General features: G+C 39.8%; 1 protein-coding gene across 2 annotated transcripts; it reads right to left on the minus strand.

Annotated features, from left to right (window-relative positions):
- Positions 1-25,985, minus strand: slc41a2b (solute carrier family 41 member 2b). 2 transcript variants are annotated; one of them, XM_027151323.2, is made up of 11 exons: positions 25,879-25,985; positions 24,050-24,574; positions 22,577-22,684; positions 18,381-18,452; positions 17,618-17,762; positions 16,389-16,535; positions 13,073-13,220; positions 12,872-12,951; positions 9,494-9,625; positions 6,895-7,043; positions 1-925 (listed from the first exon to the last, which is right to left on the minus strand). In XM_027151323.2, the coding sequence occupies exons 2-11, from the start codon at positions 24,533-24,535 to the stop codon at positions 740-742; spliced, it is 1,653 nt and encodes a 550-aa protein (XP_027007124.1). In that variant the 5' UTR covers positions 24,536-24,574; positions 25,879-25,985; the 3' UTR covers positions 1-739. The 2 variants fall into 2 exon arrangements, with proteins under 2 accessions (XP_027007124.1, XP_027007123.1); XM_027151322.2 differs by having other exon boundaries at positions 24,050-24,655.
- Between the last annotated feature and the right edge of the window lie 487 nt (positions 25,986-26,472).

Raw genomic sequence — 26,472 nt, forward strand, 5'->3', positions numbered from 1 at the left:
TGAAATTGACTACAGACAAATACTTAACATTTATTCTGTGTATAAAAAAGAACAGATCAGATTATATTTTCTCCCATAAAGCAAAACCACCAAAGACAGCAAAGCACACACACGTGAGACATACAGACAAGAGGGGGAAATAAGCCATTATAGACAAACGCTGAACCATCAACCACATGCAGCCGATTTTCAGGCACACATGCCTTGTGTCATGAAGAGTTGCATACATGTAAACAGAAGATGTAAACCATGAAAAGTATCAGGTTGACCTAAACATAACACATAAGTACCATTTGTCTTAGAAAGTGCAAAACCATGTGCAAGAGAGCAGGAAGAGCAAGAGGGGAACTGGCTTGTTGATAGGGAGAATTTTTAATCTCAATCATGGATGTGAGTGAGTGAACAAAAATACAGGCTGATAATTAGTTCATTCATAAAGCTAATTCATTTCTGAAAGCTCAGTAACACCTCCCAAATCTGACTGGAATGAAGCTGCATACAATAATCTCTCCAAAGCTGAATATTAAATAACTCTGTCCTTTAAAAAACATTACAAAAATGTTCCAGCTGATGAGGATATCACATCCTCATTGGTCCTCTCTCTGACTCTTGTCACAAATCATATACACGGTCAGCCAATCACCGGCAGCATCCATTAACCGGTGGCTGGATGTGTCCCATAGCTGCGCAGCACGGCTTTGGCTAAAATGTTACACGTGACCGGTGAAAACGTTTGGTTCTAATCGCCTACGTCACTGTCCTGGTCACCGATCACCCAGAGGAAGTGGAAGCTCAAGGCCAGGAGAGCTGTGCCCAGCAGGTCCCCCAGAGCTGTCAGGTACGGGATGGAGAAACTGTCCGGGTCTTTCCCAGACTTCCACATTGAGTGGACCATCCAGTCTGCTATACTCAGCAGGAGGAACACCTGCAAGACAGACAGGCACAGATTAAACACGTTTTAGAGGTCACAGCTGCTGACAAATTCCCCAAGCGTCCGAGACAAGACGAGCTAGGAGTGTAAAATTAGGATGAGTCTTTGTTAAGTGATTCCATTTGACTTGACTGCTCCCTGTACACGCACTTGAGGGAAGAGGCTCTGATCCAGTGAAACAAATGCTAACACACAATTAACACAAACTGGATCAGGGTCTTTGTGTGTGAACTTTAGAAGCCCTTACTCAGCTTTGCTAATTAAGCCTATTTTCCTCATTTAGAGAGAGAGAGTTTGTATGTGTGCGTGTGTGTGTGTGTGTGTGTGTGTGTGTGTGTGTGTGTGTGTGTGTGGTTGAAGTGTGGAATCCTGATAAAAAGGAAAACTCTAAAGTAAAGGAAACTCGCCGAATGTGTTGTCATTTGAAATGACTGAAACACAGATAACTCCATAATTATTGGTACTCTAACAAAACAAAACAAAAAAGTGAATGAATAAAACAATATGCAATAATGTAGTTATTGTTATTATTATTGGAGATATCATTATTTAATCATAGCTTAAAAATATGGGCAGACTGCAGCTTTAATCTTTACCTATTGGAACTAGCTCAAAATTCACCACAAGTTGCCTAATCTCAAGGATATGATGGACATGAGCTTACACGACAAGTGCTCTCAGCCTCGGAGTGAGTGATTCCACCTGAAATGAATATTCCCAGAGATATTAAGAGGATTGTATTCCACACAGTTTAATGTTAATGAAGTAAGCAGTGCACATAGCGTGGTCATTTATTCTGAATTCCACTCAGACTGAGCGAGGGGGGCAGTGGTGCCTCAAGTGGTTAAGGCTCTGGGCTGTTGATCAGAGGATCAGGGTTCAAGCCCTAGCACTGCCAAGCTGCCACTGTTGGTCCCTTGAACAAGGCTCTTGCCACTCCCTGCTCCAGGGGCTCTGTATTAGGGCTGACCCTGTGCTCTGACCCCAACCTCTAAAGTCAAGGTATGCAAATTTCACTGTGCTCTAATGTAGATGCAATAAGCAAATGCTTCTAATCTATAAAAAAAAAAAGCCTGCTTTTTAACGACTTTCCCAGTGTGTTTGGATGGATGTGAGGTAAATACATACTCATAGTATTATACTGCTTACTCATATTATACTTCATTGATTAATAACTGAACCGTGTGAAAGAGTATGAAGGTTATATGAGGAATATGCTGACAAGTGTGATAGGATGAGTGGTTAATCAGTGTGTATGCAATACATATGGCTGTGTTACAAATCCCAAAATAATGCACTGCATCCTTTCTCTCTCTGCATGCTTTTTCTTTATAAAATTCAGTATGTAATGTATTTTGTGAACTCTGAAAACTGCACTAATTAAATAGAAACAGTGTAAAACTTTTCTGATAAAGGCACAGGATGTGATGAAGGCGCTACAGAAACCAAGGGATGTTGAAGTTTTGCTAATTTGCACAAATTTTAAGGGAACTAACAGGATCAGGGATGAAGTTTCCACCCTCCCCAAGCATGCACACATTTACCGCCAGAGGACAGTAAGACCAGTCAGCACCACACACACAATTATAGACTGATGACTAAAAACGTCCTCTACCTTTCAAAGATGTTTACTGTCCCACCCTGTAAATGTCCTACATAACCTCTCACACTGTTAGACAGGAGTGTGTGCATGTGTGTGTATATACTAAAAGTTAAAATTAAATCTGCATCCTACAACTAGACATGAGGCCAAGGTTTTGCTGGATAAACAAATAAATAAATAAAAATGTAGAAAAGAATCTCATTTTAATCATGACACACCAGACTTGATCTGAAGAAGGCAGTGTAAAACATCTTAAAGAATTATTACTAACAAACACGAAGCAGCTTTGCCCTGAATATTACTATAGAACCTGAGGATCACAACCAATGCTGTTGAGGATAAACAACAGTATGAATGCAGTTATAACAGCAAATGCTGGGTATACGAGTTATTAGAGAATATAATGATGTTCAGATAAAATATTTATATGTATTTAGTTTAAGACACACAAGCATTGTTTTCCTTCTTAATTTATCCCAAGGGAACACTAATGTTTCCACTGTAAATAGTTACTAGCTGTGAAGCATACCTGAGAAGTAACAGTCCAACACAAATATCTGTATGACTGACTGAAGCCGTGCGCGTTTAGCAGGCAGCATCAATATGCCGCATGTGTCACACTAGCTGCAGGTCTTTGTGTGGTCTCGGCCACTCGAGCACTTTCCCACGCCACTGACGAGAATGTTTCTTTTCTCTTTGTCGTCTCTAATGCACACTGCAGCCACCGACGTTCTCTAATGGCCCCTCTTCACGGGCTCATCTATACGCAACACCCGTGTGCCAAGACTCCATTAAAGTAGCCACTCGTTTCCTCTGGAATTCTGTATGTAGGCCTTGTTCATTTAGTGGTGTAAAGGGTCAAAGGTTACAGGTCAGAGATCAGCAGATCCTGTCAGGAACTCGTTGTGAGCTCATGAAGACAAAACAATCAGCAAGTCTTTGACACAAGCTCAGACTGTTGGCTGATTGTTCCTAGAGATTTAGGCGAGTTTCTCACTCTCTAGTCTCTACCGCAGTTATATCTATAAATGTATCTATAAAAAGAATAGCCTACATCCACATATGGCTTTCACTTATGCGCAAGATTATGGGATATATAAGATAGTAAATAATACCTGTATAGTGCATTCAAAAATCTGCAGGATGAAGGCAGCTCAAAGGTATCTGCTTTTATCTTCTAATGTTCTATTTTTCCCAAATGCACCAAATAATGTTGACATGGTTTCACCTGACTAGTGTGATAATCACAAACTACAAGCATATAGCTACTGTATAAAGTGTATGCAAACCCTCCATTTTCTTCACAAAAAATACCGAATGGACATACAGTCATCGCTAAAAGTATTAGAACAGCAAAGCCAATTCTGTGGTTTCTGCTACGAGTTGAAGACATCTGGATTTGGAATCAAAATAATCACATCAGACAACAGATCAGACTTTCAGCTCATCTAGACCTGTAATCAGTCTGCAGTGTAGAGCGAAAACAAAAGAAACAGCCAGTACATTTTGGAGAGGTCTATAAATGTTGTCCATGCAATTAATTCTCATCTGATGATAAAATGCGAAAACGTTTTCCTCTAGACATTGTTGACACTGATTCTCAGTGAAAACATCTCGCTACAGTTCTGTTTGCATCATCAAACAGTTTAAAGCTGTAGTATCATGCTGCGCCTCACCAGCTGGTTCAGGAGCTGCGACTAGGAATAGAAATCTGGTGTATATCAAGAAGTATATTTTAGGAAAGTGTTCTGTATCTTTGAGACAATCTTTCCTCATTATTGTCTTTGAATTAAGATAAAATTAAGATACAATTATAATCAGAACAGCTGCCTAATATGACAATATTATATCAACATCATTGCAAATTTTGCCAAAATGTCATGACATTGTCGTGCAGAAAGGCCCAAAACTCAAAAGAAATATGAACATGAATATGATGTTTTCTATCAAACATCTAAACATTTTATTTAAGAACTTACTAATTGGACAGATATTCAGATAAAACTCAAGACAAAGATGTTAAAACTGTTTAGACCTTTAGACGTTGTTTTTTTTTTAAATTTTTTATCATGTCGTATCAGAATAGGTATCAATTAAAATAAAACCGTATTAAACCTTAAAATAATACATTTTAATACTATTCCCATTTTTCAAGATACATATAAACCTTCATTTAAAGTTTTAAAGTCAAACAATGAAGTCCATTTGCTTAGAGGTGCCAGAGAGCTTTGAAACGAAGCAGTATGATGTTATTATTATTATTATACTGTATTAAAGGAACCTTTTCTCTTCTTCATGCATACGCCATTGTTGCAGTTTCATCTGATGCATGCTTTGTTCATATAGATGCATTTTTCATCGCGTTTCTGACAGTGCGCCGCTAGCATCTAGTTGAAATCACGGAGGTATTATTGCTGAGGTCTGTATTAACCTGCACGCAGCTCACTAAATTCTCTTCAAGCTTGCTGAGCAAAGGAGATTCAGCAGGGCAGCCTGTGTCTATTTAAAGCACGGCTTCGGCTTATATCGGAACTTCTGCTTTCCATGCACCGAGAAATTTTACCTAGAATAAACATAGACCACACGTAACACCTGAAAATTCCTCAAATTCCACACGCTCTTTATATGCGTCTCATGAATGCGCTCACTCATACATGTGCGACCACAGGCACTGATCGCAATTATTGTCCAAATAGTTCAGGCTTCAGTTTATGTTCCAAATTTCATGAAAAGCATGTGTTACTCGAGTCAATGAAAGGTTTTAGTGTGAAAGGTCTACAGCAGTCCTGTAGTTAAGGTGAGTGGACTTATAGGATAATGCTGAACAAACAGCATAATGCACAGAATAGTGTATCGTTCTGATACATCATTTCCATAGTAGCAGTTAATCCACATGGACCACTGATTATGTATGGCAGACATTTATAATGAAGATTTAAAAAAAAAAAAAAAAGTGTTGAAGCATTAAATTGTTGATACTGTTTAGTTTTCTTTAAGGAAACCCTTTCAAACATTTAAGGAAGCAGTTTCTAATGTCAGCATTTTTAATAGCAAGTTTTCCAGCAAGGGAAAGTCTGTTTAAAAATCCCCAAATGTTTAACTCCTTACTAATCCGCTTATTCTACAAAAAAACGAGTCCTTTGACAGCTTCGAAATTACACCAGTTTTTTTTACATAGTCATAGCTCACCTTAGAAGCATTTTGTGGTTTCAGTGGTGTATCTGATCACTGGTGATGAGTAGACCATGACACTGTAGGAGGTTATGCTACTGCAATGCCTTGTTGGCTGGGGGGTCAAAAGCTACCTTAAACAAATTGCAGATAGTGCAAAACTCGGCTGCTAGAATTCTAACTGAAACAAAGTTAAGAGATCATATTACTCCCCTTTTGGAGTCCTTGCACTGGCTCCCCAATAGGTTTAGAGTTGATTTTAAGATTCTGATGCTTACTGTACCTACAAGGCCTTACAGGGGTTGGCTCCTCAATATCTGACTAAGCTTTTATTTCCCTATATTCCATCTCGCGAACTTCATTCGCCTGAAACTGGTCTTTTAACTGTTCCCTCAACTCGTTTACGATCGATGGGAGATAGGGCTCTCTCTTCACTAGCTCCAAAACTTTGGAATTCTATACCAACTGAGATAAGATAAGCAAAATCTCTTGGCATTTTTAAATCTCAGCTTAAAACTCTTAATTGACTAATTGTAATTTTACATTATGCTTATTTTATAGTCTGGACTATTTTTGTTGCTTTAATTTTAATCTTTATATTATGTGGCATATTTTTGTTGTTTTACTTGCTTTTGTAAAGCGCTTTGAGATGTACTTTTAAAGGCTTTATAGAAAATAAAGGTTGTTGTTATGATTATTATTATTATTATTATTATTATTATTATTATTATTATTATTACTACTACTACTTTAGGCTGTCTCAGTTTGAAGAATGCAGTGTATGGTATTCTAGTTTGTGAACATTTTTCCAGTAATGCATCCTCCAAGATCCTCAATCACACTTCCTACAAAATGTTTGGAAGTCTTCAAAAAATGAACTAGAAGATAACTATTTAGCCAAAAATATATACAGATAATTACTGCGTGATTATGTTGCTTTGTTCATGTGCTGTGAAACCTTGAAGACAAGCCATCTTACACCAAAATATTCAACTTATTAGCTCGTTTTAAGCTATACAATGTTCTCTGCAATCTCCTCTCTATATTCTTTTTGTTTCTGTAGTGAAGAAAAAAGGTATGTAAACATTTTTAGCCTATCTGTATTAAATAAAAGCTTTTTTGAGCAAAGTTTTGTCTCATTAAGACATCTGTCTATATGTACTCTCTGAATGTGGTTGTACTGACTGACCTGTAGCAGAGCTGCAGCCAAGTAAACGGTCATGAAGATGGGCGTCAAAGACGTATGGCCACTTTTCATCAGATGAATCGTGTACAGAAAGATCAAGTGGCCTGGGATCACCAGTAAAAGCAGCACTTGTGCTGACCTGTGATTGGCTCCTGAATAAGAGAAAGAAATGTAACAATTGATCACAAAGCCTGTATGTATGTATGTGCAATCTATAGATATATGTTAACAGAATATATATATCTATCTTTTTTTTTTAATTCTGTAAAAATTACTACGGGAACACCGCTAAGCTGTAGGTCCATATATCTGCATTTATGTACATGTAGAAAATTCTCTTTTTCAGTTTTTGCACTGAGAGATACGTGAGGATTTACGCCTCTTCCTCCAGATGGTAATGGAAGCCTGGCAGTAGGCGCTGTGCCCTCTGTGCATCTATGTGCTTGGACATCTGTGCCCAGCATTTCTGTTCCCCCAGTCCTCCAAGCAAACTGGAGAAATGTGTGCTAAAAGCATGAGAGCTGCCAGTTCCAGGCCACTGCTCTGGCTTTCACATCCGGTGTTTATATTACACAAAGCTGCCCAAAATCCCAGTGTCTGTTAAATGCACACTGTTCTGTAAGCAGTGCATGCACTTAATCAAGTTCTGTGTTTTATCTCTCAGCCTCTTTCATCTAACCTCTCCCAGTCCTTCACTGTCTGCTGTGGAGAAAGCAGGAGACTGAGCAGCAGTCTGAGTTTTCTGGCTTTGTTTTCTTGAACGCCTGCATGACTCATCGCTGCATTTAGGAATAAAGGCAGCCAGGGAACGAACACTACTAGAAAGTTAAGTAGAGATGCGTCCTCATATTTGCATGCATTTCGATTGACAGTCAGGTAGACGTTGAAACGTTCCCTTTCAAATCCAAAGCCAAAATTTTGAAATCCAGGGGAAGCCAAAAGTGCAAGTCATTCGTATTGTGTCCCACGTGTGTATTGTATCCTGACTGGATCTGCACCACTCTCAAAGGTGTCTCGGGTTTGCCAGATTACTATCTAATTGTTGTATCACATATAGGACCTATATCAGTATATGCCGTTCCTTATTTCCAGCTTTAACATACAGTTGTGCTCAAAAGTTTGCATACCTTGGGAGAATTTGCAAGACGTGTACCTTTTTTTTTTTTTTTTTTTTTTTAAAAGAAACCATGAGTGAAATGGCAAAACAAATTTGCCTCCTTTAGCAGCAATGATGGCATGAAGTCTTTTGTAATAATTGTGCATGAGACCCTTAATTCCCTCTGGTGTAGCTGCACATTCTTCTTCTTGAAATGTCAAGTTCCTGTAAATTTTTTGGTTGTCTTGCACAAACTGTACGTTTGAGATCTCCCCAAAGTGGCTCAATGATACTGAGGACAGGAGACTGTGATGTCCTCCAGAACCTTCACCTTTTTCTGCTGTAGCCATTGGAGGGCCAGCCTTGCCTTGTGCTTTAAATCACTGTCATGTTGGAACAGCCGAGATCACCCCATGCACAGCTTTATTGTAGAATGCAAATTGTCTGCCAGTATTTTCTGATAACATGCTGCATTCATCTTGCCATCAGTTTTTACTGACTTCCCCATGCCACTGGAGCTCATACAGCCCCAAAACATAAGAGATCCACCAGCAGGCTTTACAGTGGGGATGGTCTACTTTTCACCATAGACCTTGTTGACTCCTCTAAAAACATAGTGTTTATGGTGGTGACTAAAGTTTAATTTGGTTTCATCACTCCAAGTGACTGAAGATCCTGTGACACTTGTCTAGATGCTGTCTGGTATACAGAAGGATGGACTTTTCATGCCAAGGGAGCAGTGACGACTTTCTCCTGGCAACTGGACCATGCAGGTTATTTGTGTTCAAGTACCTCATTATTGAGCTCCTTGAAACAACACCACCACTTTTTTCCATAGCGGCCTGTATTTCTCTTCAAGTTGTTTGTGGGTTTTTCTTTGAGTCCCAAACAATTCTTCACACAGTAGTGGGTGAAATCTTTCTTGGTCAACCTGACTGTGGCTTAGAATCAACAGAACCTCTTGTTTTCCACCTCTTTATCAGTCTGAACAGAACTGACTGGCATTTTCAAGTCTTGAGATCTTTTTATATCCTTTTCCTGCTTTATAAAGTTCATCTACCTTATTACTCAGTTCCATTGGCAGTTAACTTTGTTTTCCCCCTGGTGCAGTATCCAGCCAAGTCAGAGCATCACCTCATGAGCTGAGAAACTCACTGACTATTTATTTATGCACAGACACTAATTACAATCACAAAGAGTCACAGGTATGGAAACGTCCCTTTAATATCCATATAAACCTCTGTGTGCCAACCTGTTTGTTTGTAATGTGGCCAAACATTCTAGGAAATGGATTTCAGTTATCATTAGATTTGAAAAAGGAGTCAAACTACTATGTGATAATTAATGACTTGATGTGACCCCTACAATAAATTAAGAAAAAATATTTTGCATGATCAGTCATATTTTAAATGACAATGTTTAACAATTTCTGTCAGGGTATGTAAACCTTTGAGCACAACTGTATGATAGATGGTGTGGGTTTATATGGGGTTTGTGGGAGCCTACCTGAGCCGCAGAAGGTTCGACAGGGATAGTAGCAGCCCTTGGCCTCGTCTGGAACCTCGCCCAGGGTGCTGTGGAAGTGCAAGTGTGTCGAGATGCGACTAGACTGGATGGCCACAAGGTTTCCACCAATACCTATACGACAGACATATTAACTTTTCACACATTCCAGACAGACAGATTTATCAGTCCTGAGATTGGATACAATAATACGATTCATTTATCACTTTCTGCGAGGAGGTACTTTCCTGCCTTTCATCTTAATATACACTCTCATTTCCTACTCGATCACTCATTCACTCTATTCCTTTCCGACGTACGACACGGTTAAGTAGAACAGAGCGCTGTCCATATGTGCCGTAATCTTTTTTTTTTTTTTGCAGGCAGCCTTACAAAAATAGACATACACACAGGATAAATGAAAACTGAAAGGAAAAAAAAAAAAACAATCTCCCAGTTTTAATTAGCAGTATCTTGATTTCATACAAGCATTAGATATGCTCAGAAAAATACAGTACAAGAAAAAAATAAAAAGAAATAGACACAGAATGTACCCAAATGAACCCAGGTGCTTATAGAGAATGGATATAGATTGAATTTAAAAAGTATTAAGACTAAGTTGTAATAAAAATGTCACCAGGAATTAAAGCTGCAGATCGCAGCAGCGGCAAACACAAACAGAACATCAACGATGAAGAATGTTGCTTTACTGTTAATGCTCACGGTTTTGCGAACCTACATTGGCATCCCCCGCCCCCAGCCCCTGATGCAAGTGGTTCTTAAGTCTAGACCAGCAATGTTTTGGTGCTACTTAAAAAACACTTTTAGTGGTTCAGAGCCGGTGCTTTGGGTGTCAAAAAAAAAAGAACTGATTTTAAATTAGGCTCTGGCTCTGAACCAGCACTCAAACTGCTTGGTGGAAAAGGAGGCATGAGGTGTCTTTGTAATGAACCATTTAATTCAATAAATAACAATAATATACTTCAAAAGTAAGCCTGTCTTCTCTAACAGCACACATGTGTCTCACTTATATCTGTGCTTGTGTCAGTCCTAGCTTGTGTTTGTGTGTGACTGAGCTCTTGTCTATGCTGTGTCTGAGCTCATGCCAGTGCTTGTGTCAGTGTTCATGTCAGTGTTTATCTTCTGTCTGTGTTTGTGAGACAGCTCTTGTCTGTGCTTGAGTCAGTGCTCAGGTTAGTGACTGTGTTTGTCTTAGATTGTTTCTGTGCTCATGTCTGTTGTAGATTGTATCCAAGTTAATGGCTCGGTGTGTGTGTGTGTGTGTGTGTGTGTGTGCATGTGCGCGTTTGTGTTTGTGCTCATGCCTGTGCTTGTGTCAGAATTTGACAGAGCTTGTGTTTGTGTGCATAACAGTGTGTGTTTGTGCTCAAGCCTGTGCTTGTATCAGTGTGTGCATTTGTGCTCAAGCCTGTGCTTGTGTTCATGTCTGTGTGTGTTCATGCTCAAGCCTGTGCTCTTGTCTGTGCCTGAATGAGCTTGTGTCTGTGCCTGACTAAGATTCCTGGCTCAGATTCCGTCTTTGCTGGGGTCTTATTATTTTTGACCTTACAAAAGGTACAATAGAAAGCACACTGTGGCTAAAACACTTTGAATTACATTAATCTCCCTAGAAAGGAGGTAAAAATGAAAACTCAAGGAAGGACATTGCTCATTCATAGAAGGCGTCCCCTGAAAGGAACCATTCAAATTATAATAATCACACTCCATTAATAATTTTCCTTCCTTGCTGATAGCGCACTGATGTTGACTCAGCAAATCCTAGAGCTTAGAATAAAACAAAGTTAAAAAGCCAGTGTCACAGGGCTTTCTGTGAGCAACCTGATGAGGATAAGAAAGCTTTCATGCAAGACTCCCACGGTAAAGTCTACGTAGGCTAATAATGGTTTATGCATCGCTATAAAGCGGTAAATTGCACACAGTGCAGTTCCACACATAATGACATACTGTCTTTGGAAGCACATCACAGTAACAGAGGATAATTGAAAATATAATAAAACACAATGCGCATTTAGATTTGATGAGGTTTTGCCAAGACACTGAACTGCCATATAAATAAAACGGGAAGTTTAAGATTTTTTCAAAATTCCTTTGCAGAAATGACAAAATAAATAAATAAATAAATAAATAAATAAAACAATAAAATCAATTTTTTTTTTTTTGCTGGATTCTGTAACTGTAGCTCTGGAGCCAAAAATATTAATTTTATATTGTAACATAGCCAAGGTAACTTATTTTAGCTAACATTTTTCCAAGGTTCAGTAGATTTGATCCTAATGACAAAATATAGGAGACTCTCTGGTGAGTGCTTTATGTCGTGTTTTGCAAGACTACACACCCACACACAGCTGTGCGACATAGCACCACACCAGGGACATATAAGGTGGATCAGTCTGCCTATGCGACCGGTGAGCTCTATCAGTGCATTTGAGGCAGGTTTTCACAATGCTGGAGTATATTAGACTCAGCTAATGATTGTTTAGGTAGATACAGTAAAGCGTTCCATTCCTCCACTGCATCAGCAACCCTGCTTATTTATTTCTTTCATCCACTTTCTTTATAATTACACAAAACTCTAGATTTTGGGTCTGGATTTCAAGTCAACTAAACATCCCTGTACAGACCAACACAAGCAGTTGTCCGATTATAGAGAGGGCAAGGATCAAGTTTAACGCCTCACATTAGTGTGCTTTAATTAAAGTCTTATCGGCTTGAGATGCTGCATTAGTGTGTGACAAAGAGAGAGAGAGAGAGAGAGTGTGAGAGAGAGAACACGAGACAGACAGACAGTGAGAGTAAGAGAGAGACAGAATAATGAGAGAAAGAGTGAGAGAGCGACAGAGTGAAACAGACAGAGTAAGAGAGAGAGAAAGAGAGAGAGAGAGGGAGAGAGAGAGAGAGAGAGAGAGAGAGAGTGTAGAAACATCATGGTTGTGATTAAAGTCTGCAGTTCACATCAAAAACGAAGCTTTTGCTCAGCCATTTCTGGTCCTCTTCCATTTTCCTAAACAGCAGCATTCAGCTGTCTAAATCATAAAAGTGGCTAGCTGTGATAAAAAAGAAGTATTCTTAAAATCTACCGACATTACAAATACAACATATTATGAAGAATACCTTTAATTACCTTTTATAATGCAATTTATAAAGTGCCAACTGAACAAAGCTCTTTACGGAACAGTTGCACTTCCACAACCCTGCAGACATCTTATACACAAAAAAAGCAGACCAGCTAGTGTCAGTGCTGAAATCCTGCCTGTAAGCAAAGGTGTTCAAAAGAACTTGAAATCAAATGGTAAAATCTAACCTATTTGGGAATTTTACTTCAAGGCTTGAAGCTCAGGTCCAGAGTAGGCTTTTTCTTACCATTTATGACAGGGGTGTAGACCACAATACCAGCCAGGTTTGGGTCTGATACGGTTTTATCCAGGATCAGACCTCCAATACTGAGATTGGAAAAATATAATAAAAAATTAAGAATTGTGATCCAGCCAACAGTGTATACATATGAGGGAATTGCCAAAGTAAATTAAATATGATGCATGTAAGTGTGTGTGCATAACAGACCTGCTGATGACCATGGCGGTGATGACAGGCTCCCAGCCGGAGTAGAGGAGCTGTCTGCTCGCCGGGTGTTTGGATGAAATGACCATCCACACCGGAGTCAGGGACATGAAGAAGGCACACACAAGAGAGGACACGTATGGATGGGAGTCTGAAATAGGCAGTTATAATGAGAAAGTTAAAAAAAACAACAAAAAAAAAAACTCTATCATTCTCAAAAACCTCTAACTAAACTCCACAGATTTGTTCCCTTCCTTGATTTACTTATTTTCTCAGATGTTGTGTAAGACATGTGATTAATGCTTTTTGTATTGACTCACTGTCGCAACACCTGTGTAGATTAGGCTTTTATGTAAATTAGATGTATATGAGGGTAAACTGGGATGCACACATGCATATAATGTGTAAATGAGAGATGAGTGGGTGGGACCCTGCACATTTCCACACAAATCATTTCTGCTTTCTTGAATTAGTTGCACATTTGTTCGTGTGTCATTCTTGGAGCTAAAACCAACACTGTTTTTGCTGAATAAGGGTCACTGTTCCAAAAAAATTACACAGATGAATTTAATGTGCACAAAGCACCTAAAACGTAGCTTTCCAGCACATCTTAATAACTGCTCAACAAATCTGCATAGATTTACACAAGTCCCCGTCATACAATCCTTAATAGGGAGTGTGAGTATGTGTGACTATATTTAGTGCGAGTAGGCCTGACCGGCCCCGGATCATGATGGCATGAGCGGCTGTTTGTTGGCTGGCATGGCGGCTGGGTTTTGGCACTAAGTGCCACAGGCTGTTCACCTCACTTTACCTCACAGACAGTGGCTGGGACAGAGGCAAGTGTAAGAACAAAAAGGAAAAAAAAAGGCAAGACACTGCATCACAGAGTTAACAAAAGAAATAAAAATAATTTTATATGGTTTGTGTGTGATTGGGGGTGTGGGAGTTGTGAGGACCTTTACCTTTGGATTTGGTGTGTCAGCAGGTGGAAAGAGTGTAAATGTATGTGTGTGTGTGTTTTCTCTAGTCCTAACAAGATACACAAGATACTAATTGTACTGTTTTCTTATGCATTAAATCAGAGTTCTTCATATAAGGGTTATGTAAGGGCTTCATATATTTTGTGTCCTTTGTTTAAACGTGTAACTGTGTCATGTCATCACACTTGTTTATGGAATAAAATGTCAGTCAATTGTCGGTTAACTGAAATTTTTGCTGGACTTTTGTTTGATCAACTGATATCTGAGTGGGAGATTATATTATATTATATATTATATTATACTCAAATGTCACTCACAGTGACACTAGCGAGTTGTCGGGGTCTGCAAACTGTATGCAGATATTAGGGTAGATATTGTTTTCTTCAGAGTGTAATAAACTTCCCTGCGATGAACTCCGGGTAAGATCCGGGTGACTGGCTGTCTCGAAGGAAGGAAGGAAGGAAAGAAGGAAGGAAAGAAGCAAGGAAGGAAGGAAAGAAGAAAATAAAGGATGGAAGGAGGAACACATTTTCAGAAATGCAAAATGAATAAATAAATAAATAAACAATAAAAAAAAAATTAATGCAATGAATAAGACATTCAGAGCAGTTAAAGAATTCAGAAAGAAAAGAATAACGGTTCACAACATTCATGATTTTATTCATTTACAAATATTCTGAAGCTAATTCTTTATTATAAGACTTAGCCAGTCAGATAAATATCTATGAGGCTAATGCATTCTTCACATGAAACAAGCTGATTCTGTTTCAGTCACAATATTAAAGAAATGACTTGCATCATAGTCATGTTATAACCAGAAAATTAAAACATGAACATTCTGTGCCATCATTAGCTGAAGAATTTTCACCAACATCTTCCCTTCACACACATACAACACCCTCATCAGAACCAATAAATAATGCAGCCAGACCATGAAGAATTTCTAAATGCGATATGTGTTTGTGAGAATGAATCAGTCATTCATGTCATATTATAGTCCAGGGGTCTGACAGGGAGAGATGGGAAAGGTATGAACTGAGCTACAGAAGTTCTATTGTGCACCATTCTCTCCACCCAGCCCAGGCCAGACCTCTCATTAGCCGCATGTTCCTAACATAATGCATGTCAGCTTCTCAACTTTACACACTATAGATCTCCTCACACCTGTGTTCTAGCAGCCAGACACAAAAGCGCACACACATTATATATACACACACATTTATTCAGTGTAAACACTTAAACCTGAAGAACACTCAGCATCAGATCAGAACACTGAGCATTCAGAACATATTTCTCTACCGCCATCTTGTGGTGCTTATTAAACATACATGCTCACTATACATACAAGCAAGTAGTCCTTCTTTCTCTCTGTCTATCTCTCTCCATCTTTGTCTGCCTGACTTGACTGTCTCTCTCTGACTGTTGATTTCTTTTCTTTTCTGTGTTTGTCTCTTTCTGTCCATCTATGTCTGGATGTCTCCCTCCCGTTCTCTCTCTTTGGGTCAGTCTGTCTTTTCTTGTCTTGTCTGACTGTCTCCACTTTTCTATTGGTCTCTCGCTCATTTCTCTCTCTTCATCTGTCTTGATTTCTTTTCGTCATTGTCTGTCTGTCACTGTCTGGCTCTCTGTCTATTTTTCTGTATCTCGGTGTCTCACTCACGTACGCACCTTCTTACACACACGCTCTCACACGCACGCTCTCGATCACTCATCACTCACTCTCTCAATCACTTTCATCACTTTCACACACACTCTCTCACCTACACACAGACACACACACGCACTCTCCTCACACTCACAACCGCTTACACCCGCTCCCTCTCTGACCCACACACTCTCTCTCCCTTTGTCTGACCCCGTCTCTGTCTCACTCACTCACTCTCTCACACTCTCACTTTGTGTTTGGGATTTTTACGACCGAGAGGATTTAAGAGCATTTTCAGTGACAGGTTTCTCTTTAGTCTCAATGCTTCACTCATCTAACACATCAAGCGTTCACATCACTCTCCTCTCATTTCAGACAGATGATGTCAGCATTTGTCACTGACACCCACAACCAGCAGCTGACCGACCACCATAAATGGTCTCCGGTGGCATCAGTTGACCTCATGTTAATGTTGTGCAACACTCTGAGTAAAACATAGCATGTGAAATTATAAAGTAGAGTTACATTTAAAATAGATTCACCAACCAATGATGTATTCACTGCAGTGTGTCTGTTCGGCTTTGCTTGGAAATGTCCTCGCTTAGTAATGTGTTTGTTTTAACTGGGAACTTCACCCACACACACACACACACACACACACACACACACACACACACACTTACTTACTTACCCAGGCAGCTATAGAGCCCCTGACTGATCCAGGCCAGGATGGCAAGCGTAATGAGGTCACCGAAGCTGGCTGCGATTGGTGTGGCAACGTTGTCAGGATTGATGCCTGTCTTCTTTGAGCCCACAATCACACCCACCATGATGATACCTGACAAAGAGAAACAAAGAAAAATGGTCTCACTGCAGGTGACTCAGTCTGCTGCTTACAGCAAATACACATTTTCCCCCCCATCAACCTCAGCACATGTCTTGTTGTTTGGCACAGTGTTTTCACAGTTCTGCAGAAGCAATGGATTGCGACTGATTTGTGTTGGACAAAATTATTATTTTCTGTTGTCAATTCAGAAAACCACATTAATCCGTACATACAGTACATTTAATATTAAATAGTTTATTCACCATGCTCACCTTTCCTGCTTTGACATTCCAGATTGATCACATAACCAATGATTATACTCAAGAAAACATATAAAATTATTGGTACTTTAGCATTTTGTAGCAAACCTGCACATGTTAATGCATTATCCCATTCACTAGACGACGTTTCTTTACAGATGCTGTTTTGTTTTGAGATTTTACATTTGTCAGTGTATCAAGGCCATCTGTTTCAGTGTTGATATTACTGTCAGATACGGTTTTCTCCCCAATGTCAGAATAAATGTTTTAAGAAAGATATAAAATGAAGGGTGGTGTGTTGCAGCCTGACACAAAGATTAGTAGATTTGATCTGGAGTCTGTTTAGACTGTCAGGTCTAATGTTATAGAAAAATTAATCAACAACTTCTGACCAATCATTGTTGAGACTTTACAGCAGAATCTTTAAATTGTATTGATAACTGGGATCCAAAGGAGTAAAATAAGCCGTGCCCTGTGGGTAAGAGGAATGGTATTCTCTGTCCTGTTCATTAGAGTGACACTATCTACTTGTTGGCATTTGCAAACTCATGTATGGAGAGGGTAGACAGCACTTTTGTCCATATTTGTATGTTTTTATCTGCATTACATACGGCTTCACATGTGTCAGAGAAAACATGTGTTAGCCTTCACTCTACTCATGTGGTAGATGCTGTGTGAAGAGAAAAAAAAAAAAAGACAAAAACCCCACAACAACACACAGGCAATCGGTGCTGGTCAAATTGATTTGTTCTTTCTCTGACTGTGAGCACTACATGGACATTTGGAAGCTGTTCATTTAGTAAGCGATTGTGGCAGTGCTCCACTAAGACAAACCTTGCAGCATGGAAGCGATGAAGGCCGTAGCCACGCTGCTGGAGCAGAGCAGCACAGCATGACTCATTTGGAACTTTCCTTCAGGGATCCAGCCAAGAATAATGGCTGCCACTGCTGCCAGAAAGCCCACCACTGTAGCTTGGACCTGAAGCCACATGGATGAAAAAGAAGACAATCAGATATCCCCAAAATGCATGTAATCATTAATAAATAAGTGCCACATTTTTAGCACCTGAAGGAAAAAAGCAAAAAAATAAATAACATGAACTAATAATAGTACAAATATCCAAATGAGTTTAGATCCAAAATTTGTATTTCACTTTCAGAATGGTATCTTATCTACTTATCTTGTCCATAATTTGCCTTTATATACTTCGGTCATCTAAGCAGCTGTTGGATCATCTCAATGTCAAGTGTCATGATGGGAACTATGGAAAAGTCTTCTGTCTCAGCTTGCACTAACCAACAATGGCCAAGTTGCTTATCCAAGCCTGAATAATTGTCTCTCAGAGAAAAATACAACAACAACAAGATCTGTCTCTATTTTAAGTAGGAGAGAGAGAGAGCTCTCTACTCCTTTTTGACCTTAAGAGCTCCTTTGGTTAAGATGCTTTATGAATAACTTTTCTCTTCACTCGTTTCTTCTATTTTATTTTACGGGGAAAGGACATCATTTCTAATATTTTTCTTAGAATTGTGTCACTAGGAGAAGCTCTTAGCACTAAGAATTTTCATGAATACGGGTCCAGTACTTTAGCCTTACTTGTTTTAGTGCCAAGTTGCCAATGATGAGGTTCCACTTCTCTATTGGTGAGTCCATTTTTCCAACATTCACCTGAGGAGACAGCAGAAAAAAAACATGAACATACTGACATGAACATGCCTGCCTGTGTCTGTGCGCGTGCCTGCCTGTGTCTGTGCGCGTGCCTGCCTGTGTCTGTGCGCGTGCCTGCCTGTGTCTGTGCGCGTGCCTGCCTGTGTCTGTGCGCGTGCCTGCCTGTGTCTGTGCGCGTGCCTGCCTGTGTCTGTGCGCGTGCCTGCCTGTGTCTGTGCGCGTGCCTGCCTGTGTCTGTGCGTGTGCTCGTATCTGTGTGTGTCTGTGTGGCATACGCTATTTTACAGCCACTGTACATTTGGCTTCTTTGTGTGCTGTAAATTTATCTGTTTTAAATTTAAATGTATTCATCATATTTTTTATTTTTTAACCATTTAAACAATAGATTAACCTTTTTTTATAAGGTGGTCCAAAAGAAATCTTCCAGCTGTGCTGCTATAGTTATAATAATTCTGCATGTAATTATATGTAAATTGGATTTGTTTCTTTCCAGACACTGAAACACTCACAGTCTAGGGTTAGAAAGAAAGATGTTCTCATCTTAAACTAATTTCCAGATCCGCTCTGGGAGAAAGAAGGGATGAAGAATTTTTTGCCTTAATAATGATTAAAGAAATTTATTGGCATTTCTATAGACTTCTCTACACATCATTCTCCAGATCTGTAATCTGGAACACGGCGATGCAGCATTTCTGTCGGCCTTTTTTTGTATCCTCATCTCCATCTGTAGCAGCAGCAGCTCGCAGTATCAGGGGGGTCACCCTCAGTGTGTGAAATGGCTAGTGTTCCCCTGCTGAATCTGTCATTCACACTCGAGGTGAAACAGCAAACAAACGCTGCAGAGGAGAAGCTCTAGCTTCTTGTTTTCTCCTCACACAGCTGCCACCGCCATAGTCTCAGCTCTGCTACTCTTTCTTTTTTACACTGTTTTTATTTTACAGTGGTTTTATTTTTTTACTTATGCACACACACACACTGATAGAGTTTGTGGTCTGATCATTATGTAAAGGCAGACACACAAGCTTCACTTCACTCAGAATTTTGGGCAAACATCAGTTCCTAGTGCCAAACCAGGTTATCTTACACACGTCTGTGTGTTTTACATAATATTTACATAATACTGCCACATACTGCTTGTAACCCTGACATATTTTAACTTTTGCCATCTGTTGCTTTGGCTTCTTGCTTTTTAACATTTTAGTTTTAGTTTTTCTCACACAGTATTCTGGCAAAGCTCTTTTCATCCTCAAATAAATTTCATATGTCTTAATATATAATACTTTAGTAATTAAAATATTTTAGTTACTGGTAAAGTACCATTTATTTTTCAAAATTTAATTTTTCAAAATTGTCAATTTTCAATTTGAATCTAATCAAAGTTACAAAAGTGAAAAGAATTCTACATTAATGTGAACGGAAAATGAATTCTCACTTGTATTATAAGAATCATCCGCATCAAATGCTGTCTTATTACCTAAAGTAAACGTCACACAGGAGCCTCAGCATTGTTTGTTCATGCTAACAGCATCAGGAAACTTTTGTAGAAATCCGGTAGTGCTCATTTAACTTTATTTAATTATTCCGACTACATTCATTTAAACTATTGAACCTTTTGACCCTTTCCCCATTTTTGTCTGTTGATTTTGTACTTTTAGGTAAAAAAGCTTGCACTTTGTGCTCTAGTGCCCATGAGAGCTGCATTAAATAGGTTGTGTTAAAAATGCACTCTACTCCTGGTTCTTTTCTAATTACTACCTTAATTAAACAGCTGCTTCAGTTAAATGTATCACATCCTGGATTATAAAGCTTGTCATTTTTGTTTATTCAGAAGGGACAGACCTTCGAACATTTTGAACTCTTAGAGAATTCAAATAATTTCCATAAATGTCACATAAGCCATATTTTGGCTTGTGTTATAGATATTTAATTTTTTTTTCTTCACTGCTTTAAACAAGAATGTATTTCTTACCATTCTGTGAGGTTTTGTGATCATGGGAAAAGAGAAAGTGATTGAGCTGCATTTCTGTCAGAATCCTATAACAGATCTGCCTGTTTTGCTACTGATACTGTTTAATGAGAATTCATTTTTATGCAATCAGTTGGGATTAAACGAAATGAGAGTGCGTTTGAAAGGGTGGTGCCACACAGACACGCACAGACACAGGCAGGCACGCGCACAGACACAGGCAGGCACGCGCACAGACACAGGCAGGCACGCGCACAGACACAGGCAGGCACGCGCACAGACACAGGCAGGCACGCGCACAGACACAGGCAGGCACGCGCACAGACACAGGCAGGCACGCGCACAGACACAGGCAGGCACGCGCACAGACACAGGCAGGCACGCGCACAGACACAGGCAGGCACGCGCACAGACACAGGCAGGCACGCGCACAGACACAGGCAGGCACGCGCACAGGCACAGGCAGGCACGCGCACAGGCACAGGCAGGCACGCGCACAGGCAGGCACGCGCACAGGCACAGGCAGGCACGCGCACAGGCACAGGCAGGCACGCGCACAGGCACAGGCAGGCACGCGCACAGGCACAGGCAGGCACGCGCACAGACACCGGCAGGCACGCGCACAGACACCGGCAGGCACGCGCACAGACACCGGCAGGCACGCGCACAGGCACCGGCAGGCACGCGCACAGACACCGGCAGGCACGCGCACAGACACCGGCAGGCACGCGCACAGACACCGGCAGGCACGCGCACAGACACCGGCAGGCACACGCACAGACACAGGCAGGCACACGCATAGGCACAGGCAGGCACGCACACAGGCACAGGCAGGCACGCACACAGGCACAGGAAGGCACGCGCACAGACACACACACAGGCACAGACACGCGCACAGACAAGCACAGACACGCGCACAGGCACTGACACGCGCACAGGCACTGACAATCTTGAATTTTGTATTCTATTAATCAGACAGACAGACAGACACACACACACACACTAAAATGCTTTCTGAAGCATACAAAATTAATTAAAGCAAAATTAATGAATATTCCATATAGAATTCTACAGAATTTAAACAGGCATTAAATCTCATGAATGATCTCTACTAGAACAGTCATTTTGAGAACAAACTTTACATAGGTCTTGTAAACATCCTACCAGAGATAAGACAGGACACACCCGATTTAAAGCCCATGTAAGGCGTCTGTGTAAGGGTGCATTATTGGCTTTATCTGCTACAGAAGCCGAATAAACATGACAGGACTGTAATAAAAGACTAGAACTGTCTAATGTTAGCATTGGTCAACACACACTCAAACAAGAAGCAACATGACCAACACACTCAACGGCACCACTTACTATGACAATGCTGGTAATAAATTGGACACAAAATAAAACTGTAATATGTACTTTTATGTACATATATGTATATGTATATTGTATATACTATGTATATAATATGTATATTAATAGATTTTTTGGATTCTAAAATCCTGTATTAGGTCATAAAGTGTGGATTAATTTTACAGCAGCTCTGACCATAGAGCTGGCTGCAAGTCACCGCTTAGGATATTAATCATTATATTGTCCTCATTCTTATCATTTAAATAATACAGAACTACAACAACATGGGAACAGCTAACACAAAGACCTTTATCCACATAAAGAATAAAAAACGAGGAATTAATATGGATTTTTGTTAATAAATTAATAAAAAAAAAAAAATTAATAATTGCTGTTGCTGTTATATAAGAGGAGTAAAAGTGATCAGTATTTGCAGTTATGGGAAAATAAGCGACAGTGACAAGAAAAGTGATAGCGCTTCAGTTGCATGACACCACCACACCCTTGTGATTAAATTCTCAGAATATACAATGATGCAATGATGCGACATGCCTTGCCACGTATTAATATAGCAAACGCATGATGATTCATGGTTAAACACTCACAATAACCAGCTGATGTTTCTCTAACAGATGATAAATTACAGTGATTTACTTAAACTCTCATAAAAATAAAAATCTTATGGCTTGTGTGTAAGGATTATAAAGAAACCACAGTCTATGTCTTGTACAGGATTAAGATGAAATATTAGCCGGCTGAGGAGAAAAGAAAAAAGGAGAAGTGAAAAAGACAAAAGGTAGACACTGACTGCTGTGGAGAGTCTGGAGGCTAGAGTCATTTCCAGGTTTCCTTTCAGACCCAGGAGAGCAGGGACCAGGATAAAGATCTCTGTGATATATTTGAAGGCATCCCAATGCTGAGAGAAGGAGAGAGGGAGAGAGGGAGAGAGAGAGAGAGAGAGAGAGAGAGAGAGAGAGAGAGAGAGAGAGAGAGAGGTGGAAATACAATAAATGCAAATACATGAGAAATTTATAGATATGTTATATAGCATAAACATATATAATACATGTGGTAGGTCCACAAAACTGCCACTGCTGGGCCCATTAACAAAGCCTTTAACTCTCAATCCCTGTGTATAAAATGAGATAAAATGTAAGTCACTCTGACTAAGGCATCTGTTAAATACATGTGGCACAATAATACTGCACAATATTGTTATTTGCACTTCCGACACTTAATGTACATAACTGATCAGTCATATATTCTGTATTCATAATCAATATTCATAATGTCTATTGTATTAAATATGCATTGTCTCGTACAGTCTGTATTATCTTGTATAGTATAGTGTTATTTATGTCTGTACTTCCTTGTGGGTCAACACACTTGGCCAATAAACCTGATTCTGATACAGTAAATGCAAAAGGCAATATTTTTAGGCAGTAAAGTCTACAGGTCTAAATACTTTGTGCTTTCTCTGGGGTTTTATTAACCTTGAAAGAGGAAGGAAAACAAGAACTAATGTGCTAACTCATTTTAGAACTATATTGTAAAACAAAATTACAGTCTCTAATAAATAACGTCAAATCTTCAGTCTAAGAGCACTTTCAAGAGGTGCTGCTGAAAAATAACTCAGGACTAGGTCGATAGAATAACTCGGTGATCTACTCTATATTCTTCATTAAAAAAATGACGGACCAGACACATATCCACCGGATTACATTCAAAAGATCAGACGTCTTTATAGCCCGCACCACGCAGCGTTGTCTGGTGCACACAAACCATGGATATAATTGAGGGATGTTCTTTTATTTGCAATCTACTTTTTATCATGTTTTGAATTTGTGGGTTTCAGACTTCAGGCACCAGTGTGTACGCTAGTTTGTTACAGTTTGTTCAGACTTATGATATGAAATGTGAGGTCAGTGTGTACCAAGAAGAAAGACTTGCTGTCTCTGTGCTCTCATATTTCTGCTATATAATTAAAATTTTCGGTGTTAAATGTTCTGAAAATAATGCACTGAGGGTTCGGTTGCCTTGGCTTTAAAAGTAATAACATCAGGATCTTTTGTTTATTTATCTTTCTCCACACCTCCCTTTCTTTTCTTCTGTCTCCTATTTCTCTTTCTTCTGTCTCTGAGAAAGCATTGTGGATTTGCAAGAAATGCAAATCTAGCTTTTGGAATAGCAATTTTATTTTTTCAGTTCTTTGTTAAGGTTAATGTTCTTCAACTAAAAACCCTTTTTACATACCGATGTGATGATATGGCATAAGACTCACCTGCACTATATCTAACACCATGCCAGCTGAAACGGTACCAAATCCGGCCAGCAGGAATGGCAACAGAATCTGTAGAGCCATGGCCAGAGGTGACTCCTTGGGCATGTTTTGTGTGGCTGGTTTCTGGCCTTCTTCTTCGCTTTCCTCTTCCTCATCTACCTCTTCTCCAGAGAGCCGGCTGTCAGGTAACATAGGCTCCGTCTCACCGTATCGACCATCTCCAGAACGCTCGGAAAGGCGACGGGCTTCGCGGTGAAAACCGTTCTGTTGCGTCTCCGGCTTGGGTGAGGTCAATTCCACCATGGCCAGTCGCTCTTCTTGTAGAACTGTGTAACCTGCGGGAACCATGGTGTGCAACAGGGAAGACCCTGGTTTCAGAGAGAGAGAGCCCCACCGGCTTCCTCTGCTGCCACCACCACTGCTGCTCACAAGCAGATTAGGATGCAGTGAGGTGAACAGAGCACCCCCTACAGTGCGGAGGCTCATACTGCAGCCAGGGGCTGGTCTGGCTCATGGCCCTCTGAACTGGAATGGATTAAAAAGTAGGATCAGGTACACTGCTGAATGAAGCCCATAGCTTTCACATGAACACTGAAAAGCTCTGACCTGGAAGAAGAGAAAGAAAACCGCACAGCGTCTTATAAATCTGACAGAAAATATACAGATAATAATACTGTCGAAGGACACAAACCCAGTTATTGGGCAAAATTATACATAGTGGAGATGAGGGATGACTGCAAAAGACCAGCAGCAAAGGTAAACACTAATCAAAGTACCTGCCACTTAGTCCTGAGTCTATACAGTAGATTTTGGTTTGTTGCTTTTACTATTAGACCCTGTGATTTTATTAATAATTTTTAACAGTCCACACATTTTCATTCTCATAAATAAAAAGATTCTTCTGTCTTTTACCTGCACACACTACATATATATGCAAAGTTTGTATAAAGTTCCTTCCACTCCAAGCTTGGCAAACAGCATCTGCATGGACTTTACTTTGTGCGCAGTCACACTGGAACAGGTTTCATCTGGTCTCTTTTGATCCAGTGAAGAACTAATGCTCAATACAACTGTGTGCTTCTACCATTTGACAACACATCAAGTAATAACCATATATAGTTTTGATGTAAAAGTGTCTGCATACTTTTAGACATATGGTGTAAGGTTGGAGGTTGGAGGAAAGTTTCCAGAGGCAAACATAGAAAAAAGTAATCTGATCAAAACACGAGACATTAGATCACTGCACACTTTAAATCCCTTGGAACTGGTCCAAACCTAGACAAATTAATCTCACATTTAATTTAAAGACATTTTATCACCAAACAAACAAGTAAACCAGACGCAGCAGCTAGGTCCTAAACCGTATCCTACAGTCCTGTATAGCGTGTCTTTGTAACACGTCACTTAGGTACGCTTGTACACCACCGAGTCCACCAGCACCGAGTCCACCAACACCGAGTCCACCAGCACCGAGTCCACCAACACCGAACACACCAGCATTAAGTGCACAAGTACGCAGATTTGGACGCCTAACCTTCTGAACTGCCTTTGTGAGATTCTGAGGATGCCATCTGAAGGCGAAAACGCCAAACAACCACACACACATCACAGCAAACGTGTTTCTGTTTAACTGTAAGTGAGCAATACTCATTTACAGACGTCGTTTATTTCCGACGTGAAGCTAAACTAAAAAAGTAAACATTGTCAGTTAAGCTAGCATGTTGGCTAGGCAAAAAAACTACTCACTTTAACATCCGATATGACATGTTAAACGGGTCATAAATAGATATGAAACAATAAATCTAAAGTTTAGGATTCTGATTACAAACCTGTATGAAGTGAAATTTCTTCTTCCGTGAAGATGAAGATTTTCAGATGTTAGACTTTCCAGATCTGGCAGTGATGTGACGTCATCACAGCGGGGTGGAGCCACGTGCTGAAGTCAAATAATATAGAATAAAAGTCAATAGATGTTATTTTAACCTCCCGTTTTATTTATTTTAATATTACGGAGGTTACTTTTATAATGTGGTCAGTTATACTCTCACTTATACTAACAGACATCCAGTGTTATTTCCAATGAAATAATCAGCTTTACAAGATAAAATGCAAAATGCAAGAATGTGTGCTGTTATGGGGTAATAATCATCCTCAGGAGGTGTCATGTGGTCAACACAAAGCAGATTTATTGTGAATGTTGCGAAATAAATTAGTTCCAGTTTTTGCTCATATTATAGCTCCAGTCCTTCTCATTCACTCTCCTTTTATATTATGTCTTGAATTACATAATTGTTATGTAACAAAAAAAGCCAAAAGGAGAAAAATCCTTTGTCCAAAGACCTCAAATTACAGCGTTACCTCTGAATGATATAAAATGGGAGACTCTTAACATAAATGTTAAATAGAAAGTGTGTGTGTGTGTG

The sequence above is a fragment of the Tachysurus fulvidraco genome, chromosome 19 (assembly GCF_022655615.1).
Source record: "Tachysurus fulvidraco isolate hzauxx_2018 chromosome 19, HZAU_PFXX_2.0, whole genome shotgun sequence".
NCBI lineage: Eukaryota > Metazoa > Chordata > Actinopteri > Siluriformes > Bagridae > Tachysurus > Tachysurus fulvidraco.

Bases quoted from the DNA above. Each gene is read 5' to 3' on its own strand.
- slc41a2b (XM_027151323.2), bottom strand. From the start codon at position 24,535: ATGAGCCTCCGCACTGTAGGGGGTGCTCTGTTCACCTCACTGCATCCT. The intron at 22,685-24,049 runs GTGAGTCTTATG...TCCTTCTCTCAG, and splicing joins TGGTGTTAGATATAGTGCAG to CATTGGGATGCCTTCAAATA. The intron at 17,763-18,380 runs GTAAGGCTAAAG...ATGTGGCTTCAG, and splicing joins GCAACTTGGCACTAAAACAA to GTCCAAGCTACAGTGGTGGG.